Source organism: Ixodes scapularis, unplaced genomic scaffold (genome assembly GCF_016920785.2).
Source record: "Ixodes scapularis isolate PalLabHiFi unplaced genomic scaffold, ASM1692078v2 PGA_scaffold12__126_contigs__length_90152505, whole genome shotgun sequence".
Lineage (NCBI taxonomy): Eukaryota > Metazoa > Arthropoda > Arachnida > Ixodida > Ixodidae > Ixodes > Ixodes scapularis.
Genome location: NW_024609838.1, coordinates 29,296,118 through 29,315,905, shown reverse-complemented (window position 1 = coordinate 29,315,905; position 19,788 = coordinate 29,296,118). Strand labels below are relative to the sequence as shown.

The window sequence follows — 19,788 nt, the reverse complement described above, 5'->3', positions numbered from 1 at the left end:
CCATTCACTTGACTGCAACATTGGTGTTCCCTCCAGTGAAATGCCTCGTCTGGCGTCCTCAGTCCACTGTTCCTCATCCTTATAAAGAAACCACTTATCAGTTACCAAGCATTCGTCACTTTGAATGCGGTTCGAGACAGACAAGAAATCAAAACGTTTTTCCGTGATTCCTCCCCATCCAAGAAATCGAAAGCACGCGACCCGTGTGTTGTGGAGTAAACGGGCTTTCAAACTCGTGATGGAAGGAAACTATCTAGTGAGGCTTCACCACACTAATGAACACTCAGGCAAACTTAAGAAGTATTCGGACCTTCGTCAAATTACATTGTTCGCCACCGCGCCGACAACAAGTGTCCGCGAAAGCCACCGGAGACGCGGAGGGCGCGGAGCGACCTGGACCGGCTGGTTCCCGGTTTTCCCGCTTGGTGACGTCCGTTTTGCTGGAGTCGCGCAAAACTGCCGTTCTCGCCTCGAACAGCAAAGAACTTCCCAGTGAATTGTCAAACACATTTTCCTTTCTTATGTCATGTTTTTGTGACCTGTACACTGTTAGAGCTGATTTCTTCTGCATTTTTCCCTCCCATATTTTCCGCTCTGCCTCTGCCTTTTTCACTGAAGTAGTCTGTTCAGCCCCATCACCCGTGTGTAGGTATTTAAATGTAAGCTTTCGGGTTCGGTCAGTCGGCTTTCGGGCAGTACGTGGCACAACCAACGTTGTGTACAACGGTACAAATAATCAGTTGCAGCTCCACTGCGACATGAAGTCACAAACCTCCTGCACCAGTGTTTCTTGACTAAAACCTAACCCGCTTTCCGCCCGCTGAAGAGCAGGTGGTCGCATTTTTAAAATCAGTTTTAGTGGAGTACGCAGCCTCAATCTGACGTAATATTTCGGCTATGGTCATATTTCGTGCCACTATAACGCTAGCACTCATTTATCCTGGTTTCGTTTTCGACCGGAGCCGTGTGAGGGCGACCTACAAAATGTTTTTCCGCAGGGTAGGAAATTCCTCCTTGCCACTATTCCCATTTTCCCCTCTCCCACTGCTATCTTAAAGCCGGGGGGGGGGGGGGGGGGGATATCCTTTGGTTGCTGCTTTTAGGGGGCTAGATAAGCCGGGATAAGATACCGGCTTATTGAGCCCCAACAAAGAGTCCCCCTCCGTCAAGACAGCAGTGGGAAATGGGGAAATTGGAAGGTTGGGCGAGGAGGATTTTACTGCTTTGGGGAAAACCTTTTTGTGGGCTGGGCTTTAAGCGCGCGTAATTAACGACACAATCGAACAGCCGCCGACATGCTGCTCGGTCGCACAATAGCATCGGTGATAGCTCAGCTTTCTTCCGTTCGGTTGCACTGTAGGTCTTCGGATCAACGCGCTGGCTTGACCTTTTTCATATTGCCCACGACTTAGAGAGCCATCTTATAATTTTTGGTGCATGTCCTGGTGTAAATCCGATTGATATTGCTTAAATCAAAATTAACTAGCATATTTCTATGTATTGATTTATTTATTTAAATATTGATTTGGATAGCTATGTCGTCTCGAGAGCCGTTATAATAAAATCGGCACATACTCACACACACACAAAAAAGAAAGAAAATACATCGCACATTTTTTATATATTTTTTTCTTCCCCTTCATCCCGATGTAAACGCTTAATGTTTTAACCGAAAGTTCTGAATGATCCTTTCGATGACTCCAAACCTCAATGAAAATCGCTTTGGTGATTATTCCTTGGGGGGAAAGGTCCGATTTAAATGAAAGTAGATGATTTAAGTCATTATTAAAATCGTGAGTTTGGTCATGGTTTAAATCACGATTATAATTTCAAGATCCCGGAATCATAATTTTAGTTGTGATTTTAAAAACAAATTCAAAATCAAGAATCCTGATTTATGCTATGATTTCAATCACGAACCAAATGAAATAATCTGAAAAATTCTGACTTTCACTACGATATAAATCATCCTGATCTTTTTGTTTCTTCACGCTTGTTGAAAGAACAAGAAAAAAAAAATTCAGAGACGTTTTATTGACGCAACTTAACCATTCTCTCTTAGCAAAGATATCAGTGCTGCTACTTTGCGACTTCCGGCAAGGTTTGGCAAAATGTCAGAGTGGCTAAAGGGAGTATTCACTGGCGGCCATATCCGTGTGCGCTGCTGCTGAGCGCGTGCTGACGGCGAGCTTCCGCAGTCCTTTTAGAACGTGCATTTAGCACCATCAAGGTTGCCGGTCTTAGCGAGCTCGTTCTGAGCATGCGCTCTAAACAGCACCCACAGATATGGCGTCGAGTGAATACTCCCTATTGAATTTGAGATAAAGGCAATCACTTCACGACCCGCAGGCGCTACTTCCAGGCATCCATCGCAAACACGAATCATATATCTCGACCTGCTCTGAGCGGACTTTGCAATCCGATCAGAGGGCACCCAAAGGTAGCCGCTTGATCAATCCGATACGATCGATTAGTGCGTACCTGACGGTCGAAACGCGGGCAGCGAACAGGGAGCTTTTCAAACGGCGTCCCGTGACGCAACGCCGCCATGCTGGTGTCCGATATGGACAGGACTTAGAGTGTATGATAACGCGGGGTTCTGCGGCGTATCGATATTTCTCTATAAGCGCGACGGTCTGTGAAGGTGAAGGCCGTTGCGATATCAGATAACGACCACGAAAAAAATACCATATCAGAAAAAGGCAAGAGTGTTGCAGGTACTCTCCCGCGTTCGACGTCGGGCGGTTCTTTCTTACCGAATCCTTCACTGGGATAACACCTCTGAAAACCGTGAGTATACTTTGTGTTTTTATCACTAGCACATATAGCCATCAATACTTTTGGTGCAACGAATAATTCAATGTTACTTATATCTCGTTTCGTGCCGGAAACCGTAAGTATACTGTATACCGAGAAGAAACGTCTTAACGCGATCTTTCACTGTAGTACCCATAGCATCACAGTATCGTAAAACGATGAAAACGTCTTATAGTTTATTTGAAGTTTAATAAACCTTTGTCCTACAAGTTGGGCAAAGGTCACAAATTGTCTCTAGACAATTGTTCTAAGGTGTTCAACGCGATCTTTCACTGTAGTACCCATACCATCACAGTATCGTAAAACGATGATAACGTCTTATAGTTTATTTGAAGTTTAATAAACTTTTGTCCTACAAGTTGGGCAAAGTTCACAAATTGTCTTTAGACAATTGTTCTGTACAGCGTGTCTCCGATATCGGCCTTGCCCTTTGAAGATACAGTATAAATATGTTTCTTAACAGATTCCGATGTAGTCTATCAGAGAGGTGTAACAAATAATGCGTTTTTTAGTGAGACAGTATGGAAATATGAGTTTAGCTGAGTAGAAAATGACACAAAAAGTTTTGTTACCCCTTTGAGCTAAGCTTAGTTCCGAGTGAAACCACACATTTCGCGACATGTGGCGTTTATTTCTTAAAAATGAAGGAATTAAAATGTGAGGCAGTTCTGCTTTAGCTTCCTTCCATTCGTTTTTGGGCTTTAATAAACGCGACAATGGCCCACGATGCATTTTGATAATTTCGCTAAAATAAGAAAGAAATAAAGGCTTAGCTGGACGTTCGTCCACAGGAAAAAAGAAATCGTCATTTTTTTTTTTCTAGCTAAGGCGATATCATTATTTCATACTTCAAACTAATAAATTAACCGCCCTTGAGAACCGGAGTAGGAAATTGTAGAGCGATACGTTAGAAAATCTAGTTACGCAATATTGTTCAATTTTTTTTTTTTTTTTTTTTTTTTTTATGGGGGAAAGGGGGGGGGGGGGTGGAATGTAGAAGCCGGTTGAGACAGCCTGCTGAGTTTCGGTTTGAGGCCTTGTCCATTGGAATAACATTTCTCGAGCGTTGACTACGATTTTTTTTTTTTTTAAAGGGAAATTTTACGTTAAGGCTAGAACGCATTGAGGTCGAGCGTCAAGTCTCGAGATACATTATGCCCCAAAAATGAAAATGTATAAAGTTAATTAAAACTTTCGATCTAATTCGCCAACTAATTAACCAAAATGGGCCTCTTCCCTATAAAGTCAGCAGCCATTGCTGCCATTATAGTGGCCGGAATGGCTGCTAACTTGGCCACAAGAAAAACCCTAACGCAAAATAATCTTTACAAAAAAAAAAAAAAAAAACTAGGCCGATATAGAACATTAAAAAATCTGCGTGTAATAAAATAAATACAAAACTCTCAATAATACGAGAGTAAATCTAAGATACAAACAAAATCATGATTTTTTTTTTTTTTTTTAATGAAATAAATCAGGTTTGACGATAATAATCCCTCGAGAAGGAGAACAAGGGGGACAAAAATAAAAAAAAAAAACACAAATCTTCAAACACAGCTACGTCTGGAAAATTGCCACTCTTTATTCTTATGTGTATTTGTAGACATGACAGATGGATTGATCAAGTTCTCCGATCACTGATCGCAATGCAGAAGAAATACTGTAAATTGAAAGTACGGTTTAATGAACAACTTGTTATTGATGTAGCCCCACTGCAGTGGCGTAGCCAGGTAATTTTTTCAGAGGGTGTTTTTCTTTGCTCAAACCAATCCAAAGACCCACGCACAAAAAAAAAAAAAAAGGAAAAGAAATTGTTTGAACACATTTTTGTTTACTATTTTCCTGCGTCTTAGAAGACAAAAATCCAACCTTTATTGCCACGCGTCGTTCGTTTAACATTTAAAGAGGGTAAATTTAATGTTAAACAACGAAAGAACGCAATCATGAAATATAATAATAGGCTTTGAACAAAAAACTCCAGACAGGCTCTCAAAATATTTCGGTGCGTGCACTTCTTTGCGGAACACTCGGGCATTCAATGACTGAAAACTACGAAAGAGCGCAAGAGAATAGCGAAGTTTAGAATACGATTAATCATAAAAACTACTATGCGCACTGGGGCAATGAGCAGCTGAAGCGTCACGCTCATTGTTCCTGAGCGGATTACATCTTCCAAAAATTACTGTTCTATAGTCTTGTTTTAGGTCATTTCCGCTTTTCGTTGTCGTTTTACGAAGTGGAAGAAAAAAAGAGTTTCTATCATTTTGTGAAGTCTAAACATTTAGTGGAAGCCGTCGTCGGTCAATAGAAAGAAGGGAGAGGACCCTTTTGGTTCTGACTTGCATGTTCCGAGGAATGTTCAAAGGCGCACTTCAGTGCGAGCTTTTTGCGCTTGCTAACACAAGTGTGATCGGGCAGGCACGCGCAACCAACGCACTGCCGAAACCAGTGAGCTCGCGCTGAAGGCGGAGCGTCTAGTCTCAGTTTAGAACGGAGTAGCAAGCGTTCCTGGGACGTTGAAACTCTCAGGAATGACTTCAGTCTTCGGAGTCTCGAGAACGAACGTTCCGCTTCAGCGGTGCTAATGGGCATGGAGGCCAGGATTTGCAGCACGCGGTTTGCATTAGGATACAAGGCATCTAGGCAAATGAAAGTTGCCTGTACCGCCGAGACGCGCTAAGCGGTGCGGTCCCTCTGCATCTGTGTCAAAGCCAGTACTTCCCTGGGAAGTTTATTTAACGAAACAAATACTCCACACAGGATGGAGATTTGCTCGAAATCGAGGCTTGCGACATAATGACCGACGTCGCTGACCACAACATCGACGATGCTGCCTGACGTGATTGTGCCGACTCTCTCGGAGACGTTGATGACACGCTTGAAGTTGTAGTTCAATAATACTTCTCGAAAAAAGCGTCAAGAGACAGCTTGGCTCTTGAACTCATTTTTGAGAGTTATATATGTAAAGGAAGTTCGACGACTCGCATGCTGCACGCAAGCATGTAAACATTACCCACTGCAGGAATTAGAGAAGTCAACAGGTACGCTTTGAAACCAAGTGATTATGAGCACTCCAAATCTGCTTCAACACTGCAAATGCTGCCGCTTTTCTCTCTTACTCATTTTCCTCTTTTGTTTTCATTCTTGGTGATATTTTTATGTATGTGTTTTTTTACATCTTTTTAGGTGTATTATTGAGGCTAAAGGAGTACAAGCGGGTATACCCTAAAAAAGAAAAAAACGAGACGCACAAAAAAAAAAAAGAAAACCGCTAACTTGTTTGTTATTTTGTCGTCCGGTTTTCTCCTCATTGTAGCGTTCGTAAAGTCAGAGTGTTGATATTTTGGAATTTTGTTGCGCTTCCCTCAAATTGTAGTAGAGTCCTTCAGATTCAAAGGGTAGGAGAACTTTAGTCAAGCCGCCTGCATTCTCCAAGGCGAGGCCAGCGTCCTTCGAGGTCAGGATTTCGTGGCTTTCGTGGAGTCGGGAGTTGAGCCATTCGCACCTGCGAGCCTGAAAAAAGGCTTCGGTTACTAACACGGCGGAGTTTGGCGAAAGCTGTTCGAACAGACGGAGCCGGACATGTGCTTTTCACGCAGTTCATGGACAGTGTCGTCATATTCGTTTTGCTTTGGGATGTTCTGGTCCTGGCCCCTTGCCGTAGAGGGTTTTCGAACAGAAAGAGAAACACATAGGATTTTTAGTGTCCTAAAAAACACGCACACGCACAAAAGAAAAACATAAAAATACTGACATTAGAAAGGGGAAAGGGGGTAGGAGGACAACACTGAAATTTCGGGGGGTGTTCCGACCCTTGAACACCCCCCCCCCCCCCCCCCCCCCCTGGCTACGCCACTAAGCCCCAGTAATATTATATTTCGTTTCAAGATCGGCACGCAGCCGGTGCTACGAGTTGGTGCGGCCAATCAGACGGCGTCAAGAGTGCACCGTCATGGTGGTCGTCATGTTTTTGTGCATGTTCTATCATCGCCGAACCAATCATGCACCTGAAAGGCCCGGTGACTTGCGCTTTCGATGCTGCTTTATTGGTCCAATTATCTCGGGGCGTGCTTTGTGCTCTGCGGAAATACCGCTTAGAATGCATCCCTGACGTTAATGGCCTGTGAAACACCCGTTCGTTTTTCACCACACGCAATCGAAGTCGCAGAAAAAAATAAATAAAGAAGAACAAGCAGCGTTCACCTCCTTAACTCGCAGCCAGAACAAGCGGCCACGTGATCTGGAACCAATTACATGCCGCCATTGTTGATCATAGCCACGCGCTGGGATTGGGAAAGCACAGGACACGCGCTGAGTTCCAGACATTGTTATGGCTCGGCTATTGTCGTCGTTGCAGCGATTGGACACGGTCCACTTCCTGAATGCTTCTCTAGCTATCGATTATCACGAGCCAATTCAAGTGCCACGCAATGCTAGGGTCCAATCTATGAGCCGCATTCAAGTATCGCCACTGGGCGGTACTGCGACCGCCCAACTACTTGATAAAGTTTTGCGAAGGAGAGATTGATTGAAAATGCTCGCTTTTCTCCTTAAAATTACACTGCAACAAAGGAGTTTCTTGGCCAGTGGCGTTGCGTGCGAGTATACTTGGGTCCCACTAGTACCAGTAATCTCGGGTAAAGTGAAAAACATTCTAATTGAACATGGTTGCACCACCCTTTTAAGCTGAAACAAAGTGTAGAACAAAAACAGCTTGATTTCTTTAGTGAGCTAAAAAAATTATTTCTGTTTTCTTTTTTCCGTTCTTACTTGCTTGCAATAAGACATTGCTTTTTGTTTTTGCTTGTTTCGCCTTCTGATATGCTTGCAATAGGATGTTACGACTGATGAACGAAGTGGAAGGTGAAGCAAGAAAACTCAATGATCCAATTTGCTCAGAAGAGCATTGTTCTTTACTTGTTTTCAGACTGCTGTAGATATTTCTTCCTTCATGACTTTTTGATTTTAGTACAAACTAGTGATGGACCGAATCTGCCAAACTTTAGATTCGGCAAAGTTCGGCACATAGCGAGCTCTTGCAGGAAATTTCGCGAAAGAATCGGCAAAAATTCGGCAAATGTCTGCGCACGTGCGAGAACGCGACGGGGCCATGAATAGCAAATGGACTCCGTGCGGTCGTGCAGTTACCATCGTGCAGTGTACCAGCGATTACGGCGAGGTGTGGACTAGGCATTACGGTAACTGCAAGTTTGTGAGCATTTGCAAGTGTGGTTCACCTTAATATGTTCTGTCTCAAGAACCGAATATCGACCAGTAATTTACGCAGACCACTCCGCAAGTGACAAATGATCCGGTACATTCTGGATGACGTGATTTTCATTTCACCTTTCCGGTGATGCAACGAGGTAGTTGAAACATTGACTGACACTTACTTAAAAGGGATGCTGAACCAAACATTTCAGTGTCTATAATAAGTGGTACACGATCTTTCCACGAGCCAGAAGCTGCCGGTGTGCGCGTGCACACGCAATGAAATTGACGTCATAGTCCTCCATTCACGCTTAAGATGACAGTGAAATGTGCGGGCTCCAGGGAAAAGGAAAATAAAGACAAGCTTTTCATCTCCACAGTAGGGTCTGGTGTAGAAGGTAAGCGATTAGTTGGTCTAACAAGCACGTGGCTTTCACTTGTGGAGATGAAAAAACCTGTCTTCATTCTCCTGTGATCCGAAGCCCATGACTATGACGTCAATTTTGTTGCGTGTGCTCGCGCACATCGGCGGCTGCTGGCTCGAGGAAAGAACGTGCGCCACTTATTATGGGCACTAAATTGTTTGGTTCAGTATCTCTTCCAAGCACTGCTCGCAAGTTTAATAATCCTCTTTTCGGTTCACAAGTAGTTTGTGCTAAAACAAAATACTATCGCGTTTTAATTATCGTTATTTCGCGGTTTTCATGTATCTGTATAGAACTAAAGAGACCAGTTTCGTGTCCTCGACGTTGCACATCCGACATTCCTAACCCTCCGCATCTTCCTAAACGTCCGTATATGTCCTAACACCAGAAATAGGCCTTTTAATGGTTAAAAACGAGACGTTGCGAATATGGGATGCACACTTTCATGCAACGCTGACGTCAAGTGACTCAAATCGAAAAAACATGCATATTTACATAAATATTGTTATCCCTTCTGGTGAAGGCTCAGCAAACGTTGCATTCGTCACGAAATGGTGACTTCCAGAGAAAGTAAGAGCGCCGTATTATTGTCATTATTTTAACAATGTACTACACTCACTTGCAGGCTTGCGCTGATGAGGCCTCAAAGCCGAAGCTCTCGTAGCGTGAATCGTGACTGCGACCGCAGCTACCCAACCTCGATGTCACGGCAGTTCTGCAAGAAATCACTGCGAATTTGCCAGGAAACACACAAAAACGACACCAATGCAATCATTTTGTAGAATATCGCCTTATTTAGTAATAACTGTGTCAATATGCATTACATGTTGCATTTAAGATAAAAAAAAAAGAAACCTTTTTTTCGCCAGAAAGAATTAAATATCAACGTTAAGTCTGGCAACAATGTATTTTTGCCTAATCATTGCCGAATCTTTAGAAAAGGTCGACAAAAGTTCGGCTTCGCCGAATCCCAAGATTCGGCAAAACTTCAGCAAATGCACATAGAAGGCATTAAAATAACGAAAAACAGTATATATAAACTAATTAATTTTGTTGGGTGTTTTTTTTTGCGAGAAAGGTTTTATTTAAATTAACATAGCATCATTGTCATCATATGGTTTGATTTAAATCATCTTGATTTTGATTCTCCTTCCTGACGAACTAATACGCCTAAAAGCTAAAAAAAAAAAAGAAGAAATTTGCAGTAAACAAAGAAAAGCTTTTCAACTTCAGTCCCTTCGCAAAAAGCCGAAAAGTAAAATCGATAGTCCTAAGCAGGGGCCTAAACGGCTATCATTAAATTGCAGAAGAGAACGTTGGGAAGGTATTTCAGGCGTCGCACCGTCAGTGACAGGTTTTTGATGCCACAGAGGCCGGGAAATGCATCCAGGAACGCAAGGTCTGCCCTCAGGATATAGTTTATCTTGGCTTCATTTTACTGACCTTCAATCCCAAATACTTGCAGACAAATTTAAACGCGTACTCCGGCGTTTTCTTCATAGTCCCCGATTCGCCCGGAAATTTGCTAAACACAACAAACATTGCTCATATAGTAACCGAGATAATGGGCCAAAATTAATTATTTTCGCAAAGCTATTGAATTCGAAATCTTGGTCCTCACTATGTTTTTCAAAGTGGAGATGTCTACTGGCCACAATGAAAAAAAAAAAAAAAAAAAAAAAAATGACGTCCAGTGGAAGGCAGGGTTTCTTCACTACAGTAGTTTCACTCTTTGGACTGTAGGCTTCGTTCCCATCTGATTACAAGCGATTTGATTGTGTCTAATGAATGCTTTGGATGCTCTCTCCAGCACGCGTGCAGCAGCACGAAGCAAAAGTTCGGCATAGTTCATTTTTGGACTGCTCACTCGACCCGCAAGCCTGCATTCCATTGACGCCACTTCACTGAAAAGACGTTTACATTTGAATATTGGTATCGGCATCATTTTCACTGTCCGATTTCGCGATAACTATTCTGAATTTCGCAATACCACATAGCACACCGGAAAGGGTAAAGGCCGGTGATTCTAAAAAAATATATTTAGCTGGGGTAGCTCAAAAAAGCGCAGTTCTAGTAACCCTTTTCTTCATTTATTATTTAATCAAAATACCCCTAACGGCCTTCTTTATGAGGGTATTACATAAAGGGGGGGGGGGGGAGGGCAAGCAAATATATTAGTACACACACAAAGATCAAACAAACATAAGAAGCATACAAAAGAAATATGAAAACAAGGAATAAAACTTCAGCCTTTCCGCTCTCGTGAAGAAGGAAGACCAGCGGAACTGTACTCGATACACGTGTGCTTCTTCTTCGTCGTTGTCTGTTTTTCGCGCTGTTTCCTACGATGAATTCCCACTAATGCGCCCAACTATCCATTCTTCTATTATAGCTGGAAAGGTTGGCGCCATCTGCGAGGGACGGCGGAAACCATACTGGTTGTGTGCTTGCCGCTGTCGCTTATAGATGGCGGTAGCTGTCCAGGTAGGTTTGTGTCGACATACACGGACACAGTCCCGGGGAACCTTGCCCTTAACAGCTCCGCTGTAAAAAAAGAATGCTAAATATTAGTAGAACTGCGCACGAGTTCTTGGAAATCAGACATATCTAGTTCAGTTGCGATGTGAGCGGGTAGGTTGTTCGAGTCGATTATGTTTCGTGGTATGAACGATCGGGCATAACTAGATGAGTGGCATCCGATGCGCGTCACTTTCAATGAATGATCGCGACGTGAAAAAAAATAATGTGGTGTTTAAAAAAAACAAAAAAAAAACAATCGTCATAAAGCTTGTGAAATAATGACCGATGGACATGTTTAAGGTGGAGTGATAGGTCTGGCAACTCAGCTTGATTTTTAATGCGGTTAATGACGCACTTGCTTCCAAATCACACGGTCCCTTTTCGGCTGCCTGACGGTGGTTCTATTAAGGCTGTCAGTTTTCCACACCTCTCCGCTGTTTCACGGTCCTATTTACGCCGCGTCTTGGCATTGTTCGGGCTAAAAGACATTAGAGTGCCTCGATTCGATTGTTCCCCAATGCTCGATTTTTTAAAAATTTTTTTGAGTGCGAAGAGGAGGCGACAACTTTAATTGTCCGCAAGCGTCTCCTAGCTTTGTTCTGCCTCTGCGCCCGTTCTCCTCGTCGCCACGGTGCAACGCGCGCATGAGCAGGAGCAACCTATTTGCGCGGAAGGCGTTCGCCATTAAACTACAAGCGCATTACATGGTTTTGAGTAAATCATACTCGTTTCCACCTCAAAGGAAAAGAAGCAGTTATCACGAGATATGCCTTTGGCGTCTCAAGAAGATATGCCTTTGGCGTCTGAAGCGTGTAGTGCGTCTTGGTAAGATAACATATATCTAATCTAAAGTGCACCTTCACGGGGGACCTGAGGGGTGTGTTGGCTTAACGATAACTGACGCTGAAAGAATAAAATACACATTTGGGACGTTGCGAGATGAAAGATTTTTCGTCCGTCCCTAATTTATTCTTTCAGCGTCCATTTTTCGGTCGCGCACCGGTTACCTAGCTGTGTTTGGAGATTTGTGCTTGTCCTTTGTCTGTCCTGTTCTTCTTCTCCAGGGATTATTTTCGTCATCCTGTCCTGCTCGCTTGCACCTTTGCATTTAATTGCATTATAATCAGGCACCTTCACATATTAAGGCAAAAACATTTACTGTCCCATGGAGTGAAGCCGGCGTTGTCTGTAGCCGTTGTCTTTAGCACCGAAAACTTTACCTGAATTCCCATTGGCTGCGACGCGTCACGGGGCCCCATAGCAACGGCGTCATCGTTGTTAAAGGGCAACTCCGCTTAATTTCAAAAATTTTGAGATAGTGGCCGATTTTCTTTTTTGAAGCACTCAAAGACAACCCCCAATCCTTTGTTTCGCGAAAAATAAAATATTTTTCGTGTAATTTTACTCTAGCCATGATCACAAACCGAAACCAAAACGGTGGCAAAGCCGGACAACATTGTATATTCGGCATCACTAAGCATGTACACCCACGTGATATACAAGGGGAAGAAGGAGCTCCCCTCTTATCAGGATCCTCCTTTGTGCCTCCTGGATTAGCACAGGCGTCGCTATTCTCCTCCCAGAAGATTATAGAAGATTAACCTGTCACTCAAAATTCTTACAAAAGCAGCTTCCCTCTCCTCCTTTTACTTGGTGTTCAAAAGTATGCGATGTAACACAAGCCGCGCTCAACGAGGCGATCGGCTTATCAGTAGTATCAATAGTCGAGCGCCGGGCCGGCCGAGCGCGTCACTCACGTCTTTCACGGCGCTGGCGCCACCCGTGCTCTCACCGGGAAAGAAAACAAAATTGAAAAAAAAAAAAAAAAAAAAGAAGCTGTACATGCTTGATGACGTCGCGGACGTGCCGGGAGAAGGAATTTGGAGGAAGCGGAAATGCAGCCGGGCAGTGTTGTCTGGCCCGCACGTCTCATCCAAAACCAGCGGATTCGTGCTTGTCAAACTTTGACAGCGATTTTAATGAACTTCTAGGCGGAATTCCGTCGTAATATTTGCCATGGGGGTTTTGTAGATGATAACAAAGAGAACTGTATAGTTTTGCACTACTGGAAAAGAAGCGGAGTTGCCCTTTAAGGAGCCAGCCAAACTGCTGGCGGCGCAGCGGAGAAAAAAAAGGGGGGGGGGGGGGGGGGGGGGGGGACGCCGGTATGCTCCAGCGACTGTATTTCAACATCCAGGAGCTAATAAAATGAATGAATGAAATGAATTTAGTGGATGGTACTCTTTCGGTCGTAACATTGACACTTGAGCCATCTTTGGTACTTGAAACCGTTCTTGCCAGTTATCGGAAGCTTCAAAACTGAAATCAGAGGAAGCGCTCTTCCGTCCTCCAGAAATGGAGAGCGGTCCGCGAAAGCGCGAAACGACTTTTCTATGGAGCTCAGGAAGCCGTATTCTCGAATCGTAAAACGATCAGCGATTCCGTCCCCTCTGAACTAAGCCCCAAAATGGCGGCCCCCGCAAGACAATGGGAGGCCGCGGAGTGGCGGCACTCTAGTATATATTATAGCTTATTTCGTCGTTCTAGTCATGCGCATGCAGGCCGTCTCGTGACACTATACCACCCCGCCACCCGACCATAGCGCAAGCTGCGAGCCATCCCAGCCAATCCACCTCTGGGAACGTAGGATGTGATACGCATTCCACACGTCACTGCGCCCCCTCTCCGAGGTCACGTGACAATGACACGGCCTTGGATTGGCTCCGACAGCTCGCATAGCATCCGCTGCGGTCGATGGAACGGGGTGTAGAAGACAAGGCCGGCACATTACGTCATCATTAGGAGGCTTTGTTTTCTAGCTGGTATTGGTTCTGCACGTATAGTCTTCACAAACCGTTGGATGTTTGTCACCTACGCAGGGATAACCGCGGGGCTGCAGCTTCTTCGACGCCATGGATCCAGCGGATGTCGTCAGTGGTGTTCAAAAGATGGCGCTGGGCGTCATCATCGCCATCGTGGTCGGGGTGATTTTACTCGTCGCAGTGCTCATTACATGCTGCGTATGCATGTGCAAGGTGTGTGCGGGACGGAAAAAGGTAAGAAAAAAAAACACATTTTTTTCGCCCACACAGAGCGAATAAGTAAAAAGCGATAGTTGAATACATGTTCGTGCAATGCGGGCAAAATGGCGTCGTCATGTACCTAAAGACGGAGGTGCGAAGTGGCTTATGCACATTGCCGTCGCGGTTGGCGTCGTGCATATGCCGCTGACGACTGCCACGACTGCTCGGTGATCGGTGACGTAAGTGGGAGAGGCGAGACACTGGATTTGCGTGTCAACGTTCTTAGTAAGCACGAGGTCGATGGTGCTGCCGGCGCGCGTTGTCGGTGCGCTGACATCGGACACCGCCGCAGGGCTGCAGAACCACTCGTTCTTGCTTCCAAAAACCATATCTGTAAAGTTCGGGAGGTCATATTTGTAAATCGCAACCATTGCGAATAGACCTTTTCCAAAAGTCGGCGCCATCTAGTTGCCGTTACGCCAATCGTCAGAGTCTGCCATTGTTTGGGCACGTATACCCTTCACTGAGTATATTCTGACCACGAAGCGAGTTCTGGCCGTTCGGCCAGAACTCGCTTCGGCTGGTGTCGAGAGCGAGTAGTGCATCAGAGTTCGCCGAGGACTCGAACCCACTCACACGATTAGCGCCCATGCATGATGATAGATGGATGGACGATAACGGCTGTGCCCTTTGTAGCGGGCGGTAGCCTGCGCCACCTAGCCTAAAAAAACAATACCAAAACACTTTAAGCCTTTCCACTCTGGTGAAGAAGGAAGACCAGCGAAGCTGTACGCTCGACCCGTGTGTTTCTTTTTCGTCCTCGCTCAACTATAGTTGGGCGAGTTACTGGGAAGCTTGCCGCCATCTAATGAGCGATGGTGGCAACCAGACTGGTTTTCTGGTTGCCGCCGTCGCTCATAGATGGCGGTAGCTGTTTAAAGCTTTGTGTAGTTTTGTGTCGACATTTTTTTTTGGTACCGGACACGAAACAGGGAAAACTAGCCCTTAACATTTCCGCAGTAAAACCTGATTTCTCCTTTCCCCTTTCAAGCCAATGCGTTTCTCTAACTATGAAGATTGATGACCGCCAGGCAGACCTTTAAAGGACCGGGCAAAAAAAAAAATAACTAAAAACATCTTTTACTTGCCCCGGCCCCCATTACTCCCTCCCGCGTGGGTGGGTGCCACGCGGGAGGGAGTCCACCCACCAGCTGTGCTAGTTAGTAGTACTTAGTTCAATTTTCCCTGGACAATTTCCATCAGCACTCCAATCTCCTCTTCGTTACCTCAATTTATAAATTATAATCCACCCTTTCATCTTCTCCAGCAAAACAGAGGGCCACCAGTACGTCTATAGCCCCGTCGGGAAGGGCAGGACTAACCTCTTTACAGCTTAGAATCACAGTATCAATGGACCTTTTTCCAGTAAGCGTCTGCGCACGCGCACACCCTTTTCCCTTGACCTTGACCGCCCGATCGCCATTCTTGGGGGGCACTGTTTTCTTGCGACACTAATCTGTTCCTATGGGAGAAGGCGAGTCCGGTTGCCCTCCATTTGTAGTAGACGGCGAAACCGTCATGAGGCACTCCTTACTGGAAAAAGGTCCACTGTTTCCGTCGCCTTTCCCTACTGCGCACTTTGCTATCTGTGCCTTCAAATTTGGCCATCTACATTTTTGTTCTTAAAACTCCCGTCCCCGCCTAAAACAGTAGAGCGCCCCCTCTTGAATCATCGAACGAACCTTCCTTCTTTATTTCTTGCTTCTGTGACCTATAAATAGGTAAAGATGATTTTCCCTGCATTTTCACCTCCCACATCCACCTCTCTGCCTCCTTAACTACCCTTTCCACTGAACGCGTTTGCTCCATCTCATCTGCGGGAATTTTATCCTAAGCTCTCGTGTCCGTTTCGTCCATCTCGTGTTCAGACTCCTCATAAGGTATTTATAAATCTTATGCGCCCACCGCGTGTCCTCCATGTCTGTTAGTATTTGGTTAACATTTATTTTACTCACTGCCTCTCTTTTCACAAACGATGACCAGATCATATCACCCTCCGCTCTTTCGTTCGAAGTTTTCCCATGTGAACCTAGGGCTGTCCTGCCAACACTCCTTTGCCCTATTTCCAATTTCGCCCGAACTCTCTAGAATTCATGCGCAAGACTGCATTACCAAAGGTCACTCCTGGTACCATTACTCCTTTCTATACTCCCCGCACCACTTCGTATCTATTAAAGTTTTATAACGCCCTCTGCTTCATAATGGCCGAGTTCCTTTTACCCTTACCAATTACATGTTTCTGATATTTCTCGAGCTATTTATTTTCTTCGTTTATCCACAGTCCCAGATATTTTGTACCTGTCCACCATATATATCTCTATTATGAGTACATTTAAAAGACCTTCCTTGATGTCGTTAGAAAACATAATTCCAGATGTTGTTCCACTGAATTTAAATCCAAGAGCGTCTCCTTCCACGTCGCCAATTCCAATCAAGTTCTACAACTATTCTCGATTATCTGCTAAGACTACAATAGCATCTGCGTACAATAAGCCTGGCAATTTCTGCCTCACTGTCTTCCCTCCTCCCCACCTTCCATGTACGATATATTGAAGCCGAATTCAATTTTCTCTAGTCGTTTCTCCATTTTCTTAAGCATATCATGAAAAGTAGAGGCGACAGGGGGCATCCCTGCCTAAGTCTACTCCTTAGTGCTGCTGGCTCTGTCGCTTCGGGCTCCCATGTTATAGTTGCTGTGTTCACTTTGTGTGCACTTTCTGCAAAAACTTCACTATTTCATATTTAATCCTGATTTTTATAGCTGCAGTGTGTCCAGCAAATTTCCTAATTTAAGGGGACGCTGACAGGGTATTTATGGTTGCCAAGATTTTTATTTATACATGTATGAGAGTCCAATTTCCCAGAACACAATCTGCGGCTCCAAATTCGTTTCCTTTCTGCCCGAAAACCGTTAATACAGAATTGGCCGGTTTGAGTTGCGTTCCCTCTCTTCTCCGTGGTCGCGTGCCGTTTTTTTATGGCTTAGACACAACCACCAAAGATAATCAAAGTTGTTGGTCCGGGGGAACACACTCAATATAAAAAATATAAACAAAATATGATTCCTCTTTGTTGTAGCTTCTAAAAAGCTGAAAATACATTGATTAAAAAAAGTTGCACAGCCACGTGACTTACGGCAACACACTCCTCCTCTATATTTCTTCTTCTTCCCCGGTACAGGTTCCGTTTCGGTTTCGAGCAGTTGAGATTTTTTAATTTTTTTTTTTAAATTTTACGTGACGCTGTTGCAAAATATTGATTGGGTAGTTTTCTGACACCACAATAAATCGCCTAAAAAAAGTGAAAGCCGCTTACAACTCCCTGTAACGCCGAATTAGAGCGCAGCTCTTGAGGAGGAGGAGGGAAGGGCACTGGGGGGGGGGGGGGGTTAAACTAACCAGGGGGGGTCACGTGACCTTGGGGGTCACGTGACCCCCAATGCCGATGATGTCATCACTGACGTCACTGATGACGTCATCAGTGACGATGACGATGCGGGTACCGATGACGTCATTAGTGACGTCACTGATGACTTCACCAGTGATGATGACGAGGACGATGCGAATGTCGGTGACGTCATTAGTGACGTCGCTGATGACGTCATCAGTGATGATGACGATGACGATGCGGATGCCGGTGACGACATCAGTGACGTCACTGATGACGTCATCAGTGATGATGACGATGACGATGTGGATGCCGGTGACGTCATCAGTGATGATGACGATGACGATGTGGATGCCGGTGACGTCATCAGTGACGATGACGTCATCGGGGGTCACGCGACATCGGCGGGGGTCACGTGACCTCGGGGGTCGCGTGACCTCGAGGAGGGGGTCACGTGACCTCAGGGGAGTCACGTGACCGGGGGGTCACTTGACCTCGGGGAGTCACGTGCGCCCCACGAGGTCACGTGACCCCGGTGGGGGGCTCGCGCGGTGCATTATGGGACATTTCCCATGATGCACCGCGCGGTTACGCCGACGCCGACGCCGCTCAAGCCGGAAACGGGCCCCTAAGAGCTGCGCTCTAAAGGAAGGTTGTCAGTGTTTCTTTAAGTTATCGCACCCCTGTATGTCTAAAAATGCCATCCATAACGGTCGTTGGCTTTTCTACGCTATTTCTATACATTGCGTGACCGCATACAACTTATTCTGTTCGCCTATCCTTGCGAAAACCATTCTAGAGTACTCCTAGCATTTCTTCTGTTTTTGCCCATTCTTCTACTGTACCCTTCCCCACCTGCATTGCTAGTCTATATAGGACACATATTACCATTATGGGGCGGTACGATTTGATGTTGTCCCTGTCGCCTTTACCTTTGTACAGCAGCCTCATCATGCTTTGTCTTCAAGTCTCGGGTACTCCTCCCTCCGCAATAATTTTGTTTCTATGGTTTGTTGCAGCATAAATTTTCTTGTTTCGCCATGACTTTTTATAATACTTATTGGTATGCCATCTAGTCCAGTTCATGTTTCTGCTGATACTCTGCTTTCGGCTCTTTTCCATTCTCTTGGTGTTATCTGTGGTACTTCGCTAAAGTCTGGTTGGCTGTCACTACAAACTACTTTTTTCGTGGTTTCTGGATGCTTTAGATTTGAACACATTTCCTCAATCATTCTCCTAATGTATTGACAAGTCTCCTACCCTTCTACCCGAGTCCTATCACCAGTATTCACTGAGTGGTAGGGCATCTCTGTCTTTAACCCAGTGAGCTTATGTGCTTTCAAAACTTCTTGGCTGCATTTCTGTCATTTCGGTTAATTTCCCTTGTCCATTTCATTTCGTGTTTTTCGATCTTGCCCTGGATGGAAGCATATGCCAATGATTTATTTTCCTGGAAGTATTTTCATTTTCTCTCTATTTAATCTGCTGAAGCACCCCCTTTTTTGCTCGTCTATGCTTTCTGGATGCCTCTTTTCTCTGATTTCTGGCCACTTTGGCTTTCTTATCCCACCAGCTTTTTGACCTGCAGTGTTTGAATTTGTTTTGAAATATGGCTTGGTCTTGTTCCGACTTCTTTTTTTTATATATTTCTACTAATTTATTGTACGACCACCCTTTCTCCTCTTATGTAGCTCCTGTGTCCTCAATTCGTTCTGATATTTACTTCAGCTTTGCGTCACTAAAACCTCTCTTGTCTCAATGCTTCTGTACTTGTATTTCTTGATGTGTTCTTTCAAATGTAACCTTAATTCGTTTATGGTCAATCCCTAAGCTTTTCATTCCTTCTTCGTCTATTCCCATGCAACCCAATCTGTTGTACAATTTGTTGGGCGTTAAACAGAAGTCTATTGTCGATTGAGAGTGGTTCCTCCCCCATGATGCGTTTCCCCTCACATAAGATTTGCGCCTTGTACCAGATCTAAAGCCTCACATAACTCCTGTAACATCTTTCCTTTCACGTCTGTGATACCATCAAAGTCCTTCAAGTGAGCATTGACATCTCCTATGATTAGTATTTCTTGATATTTTCCGATTTCGTTGATGTTTTCCTCTCTCGAAACATTTTCTGTCCACAAATATACAAATCCCAAAAGTGTTGACACACCCCCAATACTAGCTTTCATTGACAGATGTTCCCTACAATCATTCATGACTCTCTTCCAATCTTGTTTCCCCAATGTTATTAGACCTCGCCCTTTCTGTTCCTTTCCTGTTGCATCCCATCCACATGTGTTCTGGCGTAAAAGGTGGTGATTTCAAGTCAATTTTTCTTTGGGTGTTGGTCC

At 44.7% G+C, this 19,788-nt stretch overlaps 1 protein-coding gene across 1 annotated transcript in view; it reads left to right on the top strand.

Annotated features, from left to right (window-relative positions):
* Nucleotides 1–2,682: 2,682 nt before the first annotated feature.
* Nucleotides 2,683–19,788, top strand: part of LOC115313060 (protein shisa-5-like) — an 18,181-nt gene continuing 1,075 nt past the window's right edge. Inside the window, exons 1-2 of the mRNA XM_040221495.1 lie at nt 2,683–2,790; nt 13,853–14,029. Coding sequence (XP_040077429.1) covers nt 13,886–14,029 — 144 coding nt within the window. The 5' untranslated portion in view covers nt 2,683–2,790; nt 13,853–13,885. The remainder of the gene's footprint in view (nt 2,791–13,852; nt 14,030–19,788) is intronic.